The sequence below is a fragment of the Arachis ipaensis genome, chromosome B08 (genome assembly GCF_000816755.2).
Source record: "Arachis ipaensis cultivar K30076 chromosome B08, Araip1.1, whole genome shotgun sequence".
Lineage (NCBI taxonomy): Eukaryota > Viridiplantae > Streptophyta > Magnoliopsida > Fabales > Fabaceae > Arachis > Arachis ipaensis.
In genome coordinates this window covers 121793069-121804775 of record NC_029792.2, presented here as the reverse complement: position 1 = coordinate 121804775, position 11707 = coordinate 121793069, and the positions used below count along the sequence as shown (strand labels likewise).

Sequence of the window (11707 nt, the reverse complement as noted above, 5' to 3'; positions counted from 1 at the left end):
TAAAAGTGATGAAGAGTTGTAAAACAAATTGTTACATTAGATTTTTTATTTATAAAAATAATATATAGACTACGTATTATTAATACAATACGTATTTTGTATATTATGTTTGTATAAATAAGTACCTCTACAATATTATAAAATTTCATTTTTTATAATATTAACATAAAGTTTTATTCACTCTTTAATATTAAAATAAAAAATCCAACTAGTGTACATTAGATATTCGAAAACAAAACACGAAAATACAAAAAACTATGTCTATATAGACCGGAAAAAACAAAAAAACAATCGTATAAGATATTGAAATATAAATATAAAAATACAAATTTATATTTAATAAATGAGATATGAGTATAAATATTTTGTTCTAAAATATTAAATTATTGTATTTTATATTTTTTTATAAAACAAAGATAGAAATATAATTTATCTTTTTATTTTTTTTAATATTTCTATCAACTTTATATGTTTATTATTATATTTTTTATTTTTTGTATAAAAAATAAAATAAATTAAATTTTTATAATTTGAGTTTCTGCCGCTCTGTGGCTCCGCCAGTGTGGGTTATGTCCTGTGTGGCAGTGTCACTACTTACTAGCTCCCTGTCACTCTGCGTTTCTGCTTCCCGCGACTCATTGTATCGCTGCGATTCTCCCGTGTGGCTCCGTTCTCCGTCGGTTTCTCCTTGCATCGCCGCCACGCCGCGTCTAGTGGTTCTCACTTCTCAGGTTCTACCTTCTTTTGCGTCACTGCTTATGATTTGTGTCGATCTGCTGCTGCGTTCCTTCCTTTGACACTCAGGCACTCAGCAATTCGGTATCTGATTCTGCGGTTCTACCTTCTTCTTCAACAAACATCAAATTTTTTTTTTTAAATTTCTGGAGTTCTGGTTGACTAGTTCTTTTTTTTATTCTACAATCCTCTTCTCTGTTGCCGCTAGCGCCACACCACTACTGTCTACTGGGTCATCCTCCTGGAGTTTAATTTGCCTCTTGGTACATGATTGGGATACTTAATTTACTTGGTCATTCATTTTTTTGCTCATTTGTTTCATTGTTTAATAAATGAATATTTGATATAGTTGGTTTATTTAGAAATTGTGAATTTGTTCTGATGTAATTGATACTTAGTCCTGGTCATGGAGTTTAGTTTGCCTCTTGGTATAGTAGTAGGGATACTTAATTTACTGGGTCATTCATTTTTTTGCTCATTTGTTTTATTGTTTGATAAATGAATATTTGATATAGTTGATTTATTTAGAAATTGTGAATTTGTTCTGATGTAATTGATACTTTAGTTTCATTAACCACCATTGGCTTTGGTGCCTATACTTGGCATAATTTTACAAATCACAAGTGATGAAGTGCCATACAAATTTAGAAATTTTATTTTATTTAATTATCGTCGCTAACTATGTACTCTAACACAGGCTTCACTGCTTCAGCAAAATAATAAATGATCTTATGATCATATTCATATATGTATGCCTCTCTGGGCTCTGACCCTCTTTGATATCATAATTTGATTTTGTAGAGAATTTCAACCAAGACAAACGTCATTTAAATCATAACTTGATTTTGTGATTGAATTAGTTACTAGCTTGCTGCTGTTGTTATTGGATCAATTTTCTGTTGTTATTGGATCAATTTTTTATTTATATTTCTATGCTGAACTTCTCAATTTGAAAAAAATTGTAAATTAATTTTATTGATTAATTAATTTAGGTTTATAATTTTATTTTTATTAGTAATGGAGAAATATTTCAAAAGAACTTTATTATTGGAGATTGGATCCCAAAACAATTTATCGACCTCTTCTAACAAGAGGAGGTTTTTAGAATTTGAAGTAGAGAGTCTCATAGCAGATCCAGGACAACGACCAAAGATTTCAAGTTATCATCCGAATGACAGAGACAAAGTTAGATGTGCATATTTGCAAAAAGGTCCTTGTCAACCAAGGACTCATGATTTTTCGCAAACTGTTTGTGGTTCTTCTTTTCGAAGATTTAATCCTAGTTGGTTTGATGATTATGGCAATTGGTTAGAGTATAGTATATCAAAAGATGCTGTTTTTGTCTTTGTTGTTATCTTATGAAACCTGAGAATGAAGGTGGCGATGCTTTTGTAACCAATGGCTTTTCAAATTAGAAAAAAAGGAGAGATTACAAACTCATGTTGAGATTCATGATAGTGCTCATAATCAAGCTTGGAGAAAATGTGAAGCACTTATGAAGCCAAAACAACACATTAGTGCTGCTTGAAAAAAAATCTTTGCAGGCTAAAAAGAATTATCAAATTCACTTGACAGCCACAATTGATTGTATTATATTTCTTTTGCGACTAGGATTGGCCTTTCGTGATAATGATGAAACAGATGATTCTGTTAATCAAGAAAATTTTTTGGAACTTCTAAACTTTCTTGCACAATATAATGAAGAGATTGATCATGCTTTTAAAAATGCTCGTGGGAATCTTAAACTAAGAGCTCCCTCAATTCAAAAAGATATTGTAAGAGCGGCTGCAAGTGAAACGACAAAAGCTATTGTAAATGATCTTGGGGATGAATTGTTTGCTGTTTTGGTTGATGAAGCTCGCGATATTTCTATTAAGGAGCAAATGTCGATTTGTTTAAGGTATGTGAATAAAGAAGGGCAAGTTAGGGAGCATTTTCTTGGTCTTGTTCATATTTCTAATACTAATGCTTTATCTTTAAAATTAGCATTGGAGTCATTATTAGAAACATATAATTTAAGTTTATCAAGAGTATGTGGCCAAGGATATGATGGTGCAAGTAATATGCAAGGAGAATTTAATGGTTTGAAAACTTTGATATTGGAAGAAAATTCTTATGCTTTCTATGTACATTGCTTTGCCCACCAACTTCAGTTAGCTTTTGTAACGATTGCAAAAAAACAAGTTGAAATTGCTTTGCTTTTTAATTTGTTAACCAATTTGTGCAATGTTGTTGGAGTTTCGTGTAAACGAAGAGATATGCTTCGTGATAGTCAAATGACTAAGACAATTGAAGCATTACAAAGTCGAGAAATTTCTAGTGGACGTGGTTTGAATCAAGAAATAGCTTTAAAAAGAGCTGGAGATACTAGATGGGGTTCACACTATGGAACTATACTTCGATTAATTTCTTTGTTTCCTTCCATGGTCAATGTTCTTGAATATGTTGAGAAAGATGAAAATAATTCAGAACAAAGAGCTGAAGCATGTCATTTATTGAATGTCATTCAATCTTTTGAATTCATTTTCAACTTGCACTTGATGAAAAACATCTTGGAAGTTACTAATGAATTATCTCAAGCGTTACAAAGGAATGATCAACACATTGTAAATGCTATGGCATTGGTTAAAGTTTCTAAGCAACGGTTGCAAACTATAAGAGATGATGGTTGGCCTCTTTTACTTGATGAAGTCTCATTGTTTTGTGACAAACATAATATTACCATTCAAAAAATGGATGATATATTTATGTCACAAGGAAGATCAAGATGCAAAGCTCAAAAGATCTCAAATTTGCATCATTTTCAGATTGAGATATTCTATCAAGTAGTTGATAGATAACTTCAAGAACTCAACAATCGTTTTACAAAGGTGAATACTAAATTGCTTCTTTGTATAGCTTGTCTGAATCCAAGACACTCATTTATTGCATTTGATAAGGAGAAGTTGATCCAATTAGCTCAATTCTATCCATTAGAATTTTCTTCTACTCAACTCTTGGCACTTAATAGTCAACTTGAGAATTTCATATTAGATCTGCGTTCTGATGATCAATTCTCAAACTTGAATGGGATTGGTGCTCTTTCTCAAAAATTGGTTGAGACTCGAAAAAATATTGTTTATCCATTAGTGTTTCTTCTTTTGAAGTTAGCTTTAGTTTTTCCTGTAGCAACTACATCAGTTGAAAGAACTTTTTCTGCTATGAACATCATAAAGAGTCGGCTTCGCAACCGTATGGGAGATGAATTTTTAAATGATTGTTTAGTGACATATATAGAAAGAGAGATATTTGATTGTATTGACAATGAAAAGATTATTCAATCTTTTCAAAATATGAACCCAGAATAATGGAATTTTAAATTATTTACTATTGTAAATTATTTTATTATTTTAATTTGTTAGTTAAATAATTTGAGGAGTAATCATATTTTATAATACTATAGTATAATTATAAAATTATTATTATACTATATATATTTTGCCCCCACTGGTAAAATTTTCTGGATCCGTCACTGGATATAATAACTAATATTATCTAATATAATAATATCTAATCTAAATATAGTATATTTTATAATCTAAATTGTACTGGATGCCTCCGGTACAGGTTGAGAGATGGATCGAGAACTTGCAGGTCGAGGCGGATGCCAGATTATTTGACTGGAGCAATGGGGGTGGTACCTACAAAGACACTCCGACGCTCAAGTCAGAATGGATCTAAGAGGTAGAAGGTGTGAGGAATGAATGAATACCTGGAGGGACCTGGGTCCTCTATTTATAGGTGATGGTAGCTATCTTATCTTATCTTATTTGGCTAAAATAAGGGAGACGTTTGAATTCGAAAGTTGGTTAGGAGCTCTAGTGGGCCGGTTCTAGGCCTTCTAGAAGGGCGAAGCGGGTCGGACTTGGGTATCCAGGTTCAGAGACCATTCCGGGCGTAGGATCCGTGGGCCAGATCCATAATAGTTGTCTCCGGAGCGAGAGAATGAGGGTGCTCGGTCTCATCGCTGGAGGAACCTTTTCCTCACCGTTTGTAGTTTGGCAAGGAGATCGTTATTTAGTTTTTCTGGTCGAGGTCGAGGATTTGGGGAGTTCTTGGCCGTTTCATGGTCAGGCGAGGAGCACGTTGTTTGGGCGTCTCATCACATGCCGGGTTTGATGACCGCTCTGAAGAAGGGCTCGGAGATCGGGTCTAGAACAGTTGTCCCCGGAGCATGAGAGTATACTTTTTTGGTCTCAATGCTAAGTCGTTGGGGAGTCCGATTCTCTGTAGTTTGGGAGACTGTGAGGGGCCTGGAAAGGGCATGACATCATCCTGCATCAATTGGTAGGATGTTGGTCAGTCTGGCTTTCCGCAAGTTGGAAGACCGTCAGCTCATTCTTGTTTTGTGTGGCCTTTTTTGGGCCGTTATTGTGAACTTATTTTAGGCCTCTTGGTGGGCCGATTTCAAGACTTTGTTTATTTAGCTTATTTGGATTTCCGTTTTGTTGGCTTTGCGGGTGATCGATTCACGAGTCACTATTTTTGTTATTTGGATATCCATTTTGTTGGCTTCGGGGTGATCGATTCCCGGGTAGCCGTTCACTTATTTGGATATCCGTTTTATTATTTGGATATCCGTTTTGTTGGCCTCGGGGTAATTGATTCTCATGTAGCCATTTACTTATTTGGATATCTGTTTTGTTATTTGGATATCCGTTTTATTGACTTCGAGGTGATTGATTCCCGGGTAGCCATTTACCATTTGGATATCCGTTTTGTTATTTGGGTATCCGTTTTGTTATTTGGATATCCGTTTTATTGGCCTCAGGGTAATCGATTCTCGTGTAGCCATTTACTTATTTGGATATCCGTTTTGTTATTTAGATATCCGTTTTGTTGGCCTCAGGGTAATCGATTCCCGTGTAGCCGTTTACTTATTTGGATATCCATTTTGTTATTTGGATATCCGTTTTGTTGGCCTTGGGGGTAATCGATTCCCGTGTAGCCGTTTATTTATTTGGATATCTGTTTTGTTATTTGGATATCCATTTTATTGGCCTCGGGGTAATCAATTCCCGTGTAGCCGTTTACTTATTTGGATATCCGTTTTGTTATTTGGATATCCGTTTTATTGGCTTCGAGGTGATCGATTCCCGAATAGCCATTTACCTATTTGGATATCCGTTTTGTTATTTGGATATTCGTTTTGTTGGCCTCGGGGTGATCAATTCCCATGTAGCCGTTTACTTATTTGGATATCCGTTTTGTTATTTGGATATCCGTTTTATTGACTTCGAGGTGATCAATTTCCGGGTAGCCGTTCACTTATTTGGATATTCGTTTTATTATTTGGGTATCCGTTTTGTTATTTGAATATCCGTTTTGTTGGCCTCAGGGTAATCGATTTCCGTGTAGCCGTTTACTTATTTGGATATCCGTTTTGTTATTTGGATATCCATTTTGTTATTTGGATATCTGTTTTGTTGGCCTCGGGGTAATCGATTCCCGTGTAGCCGTTTACTTATTTGAATATCTGTTTTGTTATTTGGATATCCGTTTTGTTGGCCTCGGGGTAATCGATTCACGTGTAGCCGTTTACTTATTTGGATATCCATTTTGTTATTTGGATATCCGTTTTGTTGGCCTCAGGGTAATCGATTCCCGTGTAGCTATTTACTTATTTGGATATCCGTTTTGTTATTTGGATATAGTTTTGTTGGCCTCGGGCAATCGATTCCCGTGTAGCCGTTTACTTATTTGGATATCTGTTTTATTAGCTTCGAGGTGATCGATTTTCGGGTAGCCGTTTACTTATTTGGATATCCTTTTTATTATTTGGATATTCGTTTTGTTGGCCTCGGGGTGATCGATCCTCGGGGGTAGCCGCATTTGGTTCGTGCCGTCGGACGGGGCAATGCTTTTGAAAAAATGAATTTCATTTGTGGTTTGGGCCCCGTTAAAACCTCTCGATAGGAAATAGTGCCCGGTAAAAAAATATACAATTAAACAACTTAAGCAATAAATGCAAGTGAAAAAGGCAAAATATAAAGGGTAAAGAGATAGTCTTAAACAACCTCGATCTTGTTGTTTTGGAAGGATGTTTCTACATATAGTAGCGTCGTAAGTTGGTGGAATTTCAGGATCTTGGGAGCTTGGTCCCATCTAGTCTTTCGAGCATGTAGGCTCCTTTTTCGATTGCCGTCTTGATTTGGTAGGGATCCTCCCAGTTGGGTGTGAGCTTCCCTTCTCCGGGAGTGGGTGGACCGATGTCGTTTTGTCGTAAGACAAGGTCTCCTGGTCCAAAGTCTCGTCGTACCGTGCTGTCATTGTACCTTAGGCTTATTCTCTATTTTAGGGCTAGCTCTCGTAGGTGTGCTATGCTCCTGACCTTGTCTACAAGGTCCCACTCTGCTTCTTTGTCATTTTCTCCCATGGTTCTGCGTGGACTTTGGTCTTGGCGTGCATCGAGGTCGGCGAGGAAGATGCCTGCCAGGTCTCAGGATCTCTTGCGGAAGGCCGAGTTGGTGTTCTCACACTATACTGCGACTTCTCGGTCCCCGTGTATTGTTTCAATAGTGCCATTATCGGCCTGAGACTTCATGATTAGGATCTTGGTGAAGATGACGGCGGATAGGTTGTTGATCATCTTTTTTTCGAGGATGATGTTGTAGGCAGTGGAGTCCTTGAGGACCATGACGTTAGCGATTTTTACCAGTAAAGAGATTCATAGAAACGGTTGCGTTGTAGATATAGTCTCTAAACTGACAAAAATCCCTTCGTACAAACGTTTTGGGTGTCACAAGTAACAAACCTCTTTAGAAATTGTTAACCGAGTATTCAAACCTCGGGTCGTCTTCTCAAGGAACTGCGATGAAGTATGTTCTTATTATTGGCTATAAAGGTTGTAATCGGGGTTTAGAAGGTGAGAAGCAAGTAATTTAAATGACAGGTAAAGTAAATGGCAATTAAAATAAATAAATACTGTAAAGCAGACTTTTGGTAAGGTAAAAGAAGTTGGAGGTCCAACATAGTTATCTCTCTCAATTATAATGAAAGTTGAATCTAAACTCCACTTGGTCAACCTTTACTAAGACAAAGGAAAGTCAAGGGACTAATTAATCTGGCCTTTGAATCCTATTTATTTCCTAAGAAAAGGTTGGGATTATTTAAGTTCAGCTTAGTTAGCAAGATAACGATTATCAATTATATTGAGTTTAATAACTGTTGAGTTACTAAATTCTTAACCAGAACCAAAAGGAGAAAAAGTAAAATTGCTGAAGTAATAAGAATATCCTTAGATGGGAAGCAATGGTAACTTAAATAAAAAAGAACAATCATAAACTGAAAATACCTCAATTATCATTAATTCAAATAACAATCTGTGACATGGAATAATTCATAAATCAAATTATAATAATCAATTCAAATGTTGGAATAAATAAATAAAAGTAAAACTAAAATAAAAGAACATTAAACCTGGGATCCAGAGTTACTCTTAAAACAAGAAGAAATCCTAAATCCTAAAAGAGAGAGAGAGAAGATCTCCCTCTCAACTAAATCTAAATCATTGAAAGGTAAAATATGTGAGCTCTCTTTGAATGGGTGCATTCCCACACTTTATAACCTCTGGTCTAAGCTGTTTGTACTTGGATCTGGGCCGAAAAGGGCTTCAGAATTCGCTGGGGGCGCATTCTGTAAATTCTGATACGTGGCCCCTGTCACACGTCCGCGTGGGTCACGCGGTCGCGTCATTTGGAGCTTTTCCTTGCCACGCGGTCGCGTCAGTCATGCGGCCGCGTCGCTGCTGAATCGCGCTTGGCACGCGATCGCGTCGTCCATGCGATCGTGTGGATACCAGTTTCCTTAAAGCTCCGTTTTGCTTCCTCCTTCCATTTTAGTATGTTTCCTTTTCCATCCTTTAAGTCATTCTGCCTTAGAAAATCTGAAACTACTCAACACACTAATCACGGCATCGAATGGAAATAAAGGTAATTAAATTAATTAATTTTAAAGCTTAGGAAACATGTTTTTCACAATATGACATAATAAGGAAGGGAGAGTAAAACCATGCAATTAATGTGAATAAGCAGGTGAAGGATTGTATAAATCACTCAAATTAAGCACAAAAGAACTCATGAAATATGGGTTTATCAGACCACAAACTCAGAGAGGATGGTCTTCCTCTGGCTTCTAGTTCCGATGGTTAGTGGTAACACTATGGAATCATCCGGTTTGAGAAACTTATCTCCAAGTCTGGTAACCCGGTTGTGGTGGATTTGCAGATTTTCGTTTCAGAGACCCAGCTTGTCGAAGGCTACTCTAAAGAGGATGTTGGAATCAGCTCTGGTGTCGACCAGTATTCTTTTCATAAGTCTGGTTCCAACTTTTGCCGAGATGACGAATGGGGCGTCTTTTGCCGAAGTGCCATGTTGGCAGTCATCGGGAAAAAATGTGATTGCTGCTAGAACCGAGGAGATTGGTGCTTGATTTTTTACGGCTAGGACTTTGAGATCCTTTTTTATTGCTGATTTTGACTTTTTCAGCGCATCCTTTCCAATGATGACATTTACGATTATGGTGGGTCGATTTCCGGACTTTCTTGGGATGCCTATCGTATCGTCTTCGAGTTGCGTCCTTTACGTTCATGTGATCTTTCTCTTTCAGTTCTCCGAGGTTCTCGAATGATTTTAACAAACTCGAGGAGTTTGCCATTCGAATGTCTTATTCGATGGCATCTTTTAGGTCGAAGCAATCTTGGATTTTATGCACATATCATCAGTGGTAGTTGCAGCTTGTTGCCACCTGTCCATTACTTTAGCTGTCGCGTTTTCATAAGGATGCCTCGTTCTGCTATTTGGTGGCAGATGTCAGTGATGGGCGCGGGTAGAGGGTGTAGTTCGAAAACTTTCCAACCCTGGGTGGTCGGTTGGCGTTCACGGGTTTGAGGTGCTCTTTTGGTGTATCTCTTGGTGGTGGGTTACTACGAGGTGTCGTGTTACCGTGCTGCCATTTGTTGGCGGCCACGACTTGACTTACCTCTTCGTCGTTTATGTATTCCCTTGTGATGCTTTAAATTTCGTGCGTGGTCCAACCTGGTTTGGTGGTGAGGTGTTTCTGGAAGTCTTCATTTATGAGGCCGTTGGTTAAACAGAGACTGACGACCGAGTCCGTGAGTTTGTCGGCCGTTAGGCACTCATCGTTAAACCTATCGAGGTATTTTCTTATGGATTCATCTTCTGTTTGGGTGATTCCGAGCAACATGATGGGGTGTTTTGCTTTGGTGATCCTGGTGGTGTACTGGGCCATGAATTTTCTGGAGATGTCATGAAAGCTGGCTATGGAGCCGTTTGGAAGGGTGTTGAACCATTTGATTGCGGCGCCGGCTAAGGTTATCGAGAAGGCCTTACACCGCACCTTGTCGGCGGCTCCTTCCAGGTTCATCCTGGCCTCGAAGGCCGTTAGGTGTTCTTGGAGATCTTTGGTCCTGTCGTATTTCATGTCAGTGGGCTTGTTGAAGTCCTTCGGGAGTTTGGCTCTCAAGGATTTTTCTATGAACGGGATGGCTTCCATTATCACGTGCATGTTTCCTGCTCGTTTGGCCTCCCGATGGTGTCGTTGGTCGTCTTCTCCGCGTCGGTGTTTTGGGTCTAGGAAAACGCTGCGGTCGTGCCGTTTGCTGTGTCGTTGCTCAGGCGGCCTGGTGTTCCTGGTATTGCGGTGAGATCAGGTCCTGGAGGTCACTTGGCTTGCGTGCTCTGGGTGGTACCATTCTTTGGGTGTAACTCGACCTTTGAGGTTTTGCACCCTGAGGCACAGCTCTTGGATTATCTGGATCGCCTTCTCTCCCAGGCCGTCGGGTGGCTGGGCTTCAGTGGGAGGACGGTTGTCTTCTCTTGGTTATTGCTAGGCTGGGGTTGGATGGCGATGTGCCGCACTTGTTATCCTCCTGTGGGTGGGAGGAGTGTTATCTTGGAGTTCTGGAGTTGGGCTTCGTGGGTTTGAGTTGGGGTGTTGGCTGGAGAATTGCTCCTCAAGGTTCTCCGTCATGCCGCCACGATTTGGCAGTCCCCCGCATCTATGCAAGAACCTTGAGAAATTTTTTGATGGCACAGGTTTGGAACCTGGTGTATGAAGGAGGTGACCTCATGGGTTTGGAGGGAAAGCTTGAAGAGTTCAAAAGAAGAAGCAACCACGGTGGACATAGAGCCGAAGTAGAGGGAGAAGATGGGGCCATGGCGCTTGGAGAGACGGATGAGGGAGTGGTGAATGAGAGGGTCCAAGAGGTGGAGGTGTGCCACTAAAAGTCAGAGGATTTAGAATTTCACCGTTGGAGAAGGGCGAACGTGCATAAAGAGTGTTATCACTAAGAAGGTAATTGCAAGTAACATTGTTCCTTTGGGATTTCGCCGCTGGAATAGGGCGAATGTGTGTTATCACTGCAAATGTGATGCAAGTTAAAGAAACATTATTCCTTTTTGCTCTCAGTTACAAGCAAGAAATCAACTGAGTGAATTTGAGGATTGCTCTTCTGGGTTATCCGTCATGCCGCCACGACGTTGCAAATTCCCCACAGACGGCGTCAATGTACTGGATGCCTCCAGTACGGGTTGAGAGATGGATCTGGAACTTGCAGGTCGAGGCGGATGCCAGATTATCTGACTGGAGCAATGGGAGGTGGTACCTGCAAAGACACTCCGACGCTCAAGTCAGAATGGATCTAAGAAGTAGAAGGTGTGAGGAATGAATGAATACCTGGAGGGATCTGGGTCCTCTATTTATAGGTGATGGTAGCTATCTTATCTTATCTTATTTGGTTAAAATAAGGGAGACGTTTGAATTCGAAAGTTGGTTAAGAACTCTAGTGGGCCAGTTCCAGGCCTGAAGGACAAAACGGGTCGGATCCGGGTAACTGGGTTTAGGGACCATTCCGGACGTAGGATCCGTGGGCCGATCCGTAACATAAATACACTTTCTATATACTATTATCTAA

General features: G+C 39.0%; 1 protein-coding gene across 1 annotated transcript; it reads left to right on the top strand.

The window, feature by feature from the left end:
* Positions 570 to 3575, top strand: LOC107611475 (zinc finger MYM-type protein 1-like). The gene is made up of 2 exons (XM_016313394.1): positions 570 to 731; positions 2280 to 3575. Exons 1-2 carry the CDS (start codon positions 570 to 572, stop codon positions 3573 to 3575), a joined length of 1458 nt encoding a protein of 485 aa, XP_016168880.1.

Coding starts and splice junctions, on each gene's coding strand:
- LOC107611475 (XM_016313394.1), top strand. CDS start 570: ATGTCCTGTGTGGCAGTGTCACTACTTACTAGCTCCCTGTCACTCTGC. Junction 732..2,279: donor TAGTGGTTCTCACTTCTCAG/GTTCTACCTTCT, acceptor AAATCTTTGCAG/GCTAAAAAGAATTATCAAAT.